General features: G+C 34.9%; 1 protein-coding gene across 1 annotated transcript in view; it reads left to right on the top strand.

Moving 5' to 3' along the window:
- The first annotated feature begins 467 nt into the window (after positions 1-467).
- The window catches only part of LOC132062346 (uncharacterized), a 5,961-nt gene continuing 2,703 nt past the window's right edge, over positions 468-3,725 (top strand). The window contains exon 1 of the mRNA XM_059454931.1: positions 468-479. Within this exon, the coding sequence (XP_059310914.1) occupies positions 468-479 (12 nt within the window). The remainder of the gene's footprint in view (positions 480-3,725) is intronic.

Here is a 3,725-nt window from a genome sequence, read left to right as displayed (position 1 = left end):
AAAGTAACAAACCATCGACTACCGGACAAAGAAAGTGTTTGAGTAGGACCCAGGGCATCAAAATGAATAGTCGAAAAAGGGAATTGTGCTTTTATTGTCACTCGGAGATAAGAGTTTTTAGTGTGCTTGGCATATTCACATGCATCACAAGACAAAGATTCAAACTCGTTCTAGAAAATAAACCGGGATATAACTTTTTTTAAAACTTAAAAAAGATAGGTGTCCCCAACAGTCTATACCCTTTGTATTATTTCTCGGTTGACATCCTTATTTCCTACAAAAAGGCCTTACAGTCTCTCGAGTTGCATCGATCAAATATAAGCCATCATGCAATCTACCACGCAATCTTCTTCCGTGTGAGAGGTCTTCAAAAACACGATAATCGGAAAGAATGCGACACTACAATTTAGTTCTTTGGTGATAGCGCTAACGATAATAGGTTAATAGGAAAATCGAGCACATGAAGAATGGATGATAAGGTAATATCGGGAGTACAAAAGATTGAACTTTGTTCCCGAGAGGGGGGTTAGGGAGCCATTGGCTATTCGACGTAATCATTTTTGGGATTAGGAGAGTAATTTTGAAGGCCTTTGAAGAGGCACATCATGTGTCTGTCGCGGCGAGAATCAATAATCCAACAATTAGGCGAGCATTAAAAGCAATACATTGCGCATAATTGGGGCTAACGCGCTAGAAGAGTCGAAGTTTGTTGAGAAGACGGCGAAGATGTTGAACTTCATCTTGAGACAAAGTCTCTCCAGAAGTAGTGTCACCCATATTATTTAGATGGGAAGGGTTAGAATAGGCCTACGACCCGAGAACTGGAAAAAAAATTCCAGAAAAAATCGGCAGGAAAGTTGGTGCCACGCCGAATCTAATTCCGGTGATCGAAAAAAATCAAAATCGATAGGGATAGGCTCAAAATGTTCCGGCGACCCCCGGAGAAAAATAATCCCGGAAACGGGCGAACGGGAGGAGTTTTTTTGTGCGGACAGCCACAAAGAGAGAAAACTCGACCTCTTTGATAAAACACGAAACCCTAGTGCTGCGAGGAGAAAACTTACCTCAAAAAGGCGACAATGGCTGCGAATCTGTGAAGATTTTTAGCAAGAAGAATTGTATTTGCAATGAATATGCTGATCGCTAAGAATGGATACTTATACATGAGGTTCTAAGACTAAATAAGGAAGAGACAATATTACACAATCAATTCCTAATCATTTACATCGATACAATATATTCCTAAAAATTAGCTATCAATCTTTAATCATCAATATCAAATCAACATCTCAGTCTTAATCATTAATACCAAATCAACACTCTCACAGGTGTTGCCTTTCGACTCTAGCCCGAGAGCTGGTTGTTTAGCAGATTCTCTTCAGTTCTGCTTGGACACACCAGCCCCTTCTTGATTTTGGGTACGACTTTTCTTTTAATCATAGTGGTGGCTGGGCCAGCTTGGGCACAACTCAACTATTTCACCAAGTACTTGCTATCTCCTACTTTCTGCCATCAAGTTTAGGCAGATGAAAATAACCTTCTTTTTATTTGTTTAGCCTCTGCCTGGTTTTGAATCCTTGTGCTCCTCATGCACTTGGTTGCTCTGTGCGTGCTAGGATCTAACTACTTGCATTTATTTCTGTTTTCTTAGGTGCGATGTAGTTACATATTTTCTTTTGTTTTTATAAACATTTGAACACTCTTTTTTTTCGATCTCACAAGTGGAGGCAAGATATGAAATTGATACTCTGGAGGAGCGCTGTGGTCTGCTGTTTCATTTCCATCGTTGTTGAAAACGTCGGTTCGGTGGAAGCTTTTGTATCTCACAAAAATACGCGAGCAACCAGATTGAAGCACACCATATCTTTATAAAGAAAAAAAATTACATCAATTTTTTGACAAGTTGTGTAATGTAGAAGTTATTCCTAAGTTCGTCGGCGAAATTTGGAGACGTCAAATAGCGAAATTTTCTGAGCATACGATTTAGTATGTATTTCATTTTAAACTCGGGTAGAGGTGAATATTAGATTCTATCAAAATGACATTGAACATAATTGGAGTTGCATCACGGTTTGTAAAAATAGTAGCATTTCATTCAAATTGGGAAGCTTTCTAGCTATTTGTCGATCTTTGAGTTGTTTGGTTCATAAACTACTTGTGCACGATTATAATGTACAAATTATTATTGATAAATAATAACATAAGAACTGTTCTAGAGAAAATAATAATGTAACGTTATTATACCTAGCATCATACTAGGTTATAACTTATAAGTTGGTCATAAGCACTTTTCATTTCATTTGCGCCTTCGTTGAACACCAAAAGTGCTTATACAGTAGCGCTTATATAAGCACTTTTGATTTACTAAATCTTTTACGATTTTATCCCTATTATTTTTGGTAATCTCCAAAATACTCTTCCAAAAACATACGTTACGGACCTGTTTGACCATAAGAATTATTTACTTTTTTTTGCAATATTTTTTCTTTTTCAAGAAATCGGTGTTTGGCCATAAAATTCCGGATACAACTTCAAGTTGTATTTGGGGGTTGAAAAACAACCAAAATCTTGTTTTTCACTTTTTTCCACAACCAAACCTTGTTGAAAAAGTACATTTCAACAACAAAATATTATTGTCAAATACTATGGTCAAACACAACTCCAACTTAAAAAATTCCAAAAAAAGTGAATTATTTTTTTATTTCTATGGCCAAACGCCTACTAACTTTTAATTATCTCTATATTTTATTTCTTCATTTATCTTTTTTATACAAAAATACTTTTAACTTTTATATTTTTGTAACTAACTTTTGAATATTTTAGTCATACCAAACACACTAATAGCTTATTTAAATGTTTCATCATATTTATCCAAGCACATAATTACTTATTCATAAATAAATTAATTCAGTACCTAAAACTATAAGTGTTTTTCATCACTTAGATGTTTATCAACCACTTCAAATAAACATCAACCACTTCAAATCAACTAATCCAAACGGTTTCTATAATTCACTTCTTAGCTATACTCTTGTTTGATATTTAATCTCATTAAAATATAATATCCTTACACAAATACTCGCATGAGTTATGCAAATATTAATATAATTGATTTTAATATCGCGAACTAACTAATACTATAATAATAATGCTGTTATGAAATAATAAACTAAAGCAAGAATATTTGTAGAAGAAGAGAGAAGAGAGTTCTTATTTCTTATGAGGGATGAAATACAATGAAGAGAACCTCTCTATTTATAGGAGAGAATTGACTTGGTGCCAAAGTCACAAACCTAGCCAACCCTAAAATTTCTCCTAAAGATAGACATCACAATATTATAATAATATTTATAACACTCCCCCTTGATGTCTATTTCGATAGATAATATGCCTCATTAAAACCTTACTAGAAAAAACCCAGTGGGAAAAAATCTAGTGAAGGAAAAAGAGTACACATTTCTAATAATACGCTATTTGGTTGCCTCATTAAAACTTACAAGGAAAAACCCGAGTGGGACAAAAACCTTGAAAGGGAAAAAGAGAGTACAACGCGTATTAACTCCCCACGATGAGAACTTCAATCCAAAAACTTGAATCTTCACATCTTCACTTGAGAGTTGCGGTTGCTATAGACTTGGTTGCGGTTGGTATAGACTTGAGTAGAATAAATCGGTCATATTAGCAGCTCGAACAAATCTCTTGCACGTTGATATCACCATTCTTCT

This window comes from Lycium ferocissimum, chromosome 7, assembly GCF_029784015.1.
Source record: "Lycium ferocissimum isolate CSIRO_LF1 chromosome 7, AGI_CSIRO_Lferr_CH_V1, whole genome shotgun sequence".
NCBI classification, from domain to species: domain Eukaryota; kingdom Viridiplantae; phylum Streptophyta; class Magnoliopsida; order Solanales; family Solanaceae; genus Lycium; species Lycium ferocissimum.
This window is presented reverse-complemented; position numbering and strand designations above follow the sequence as displayed.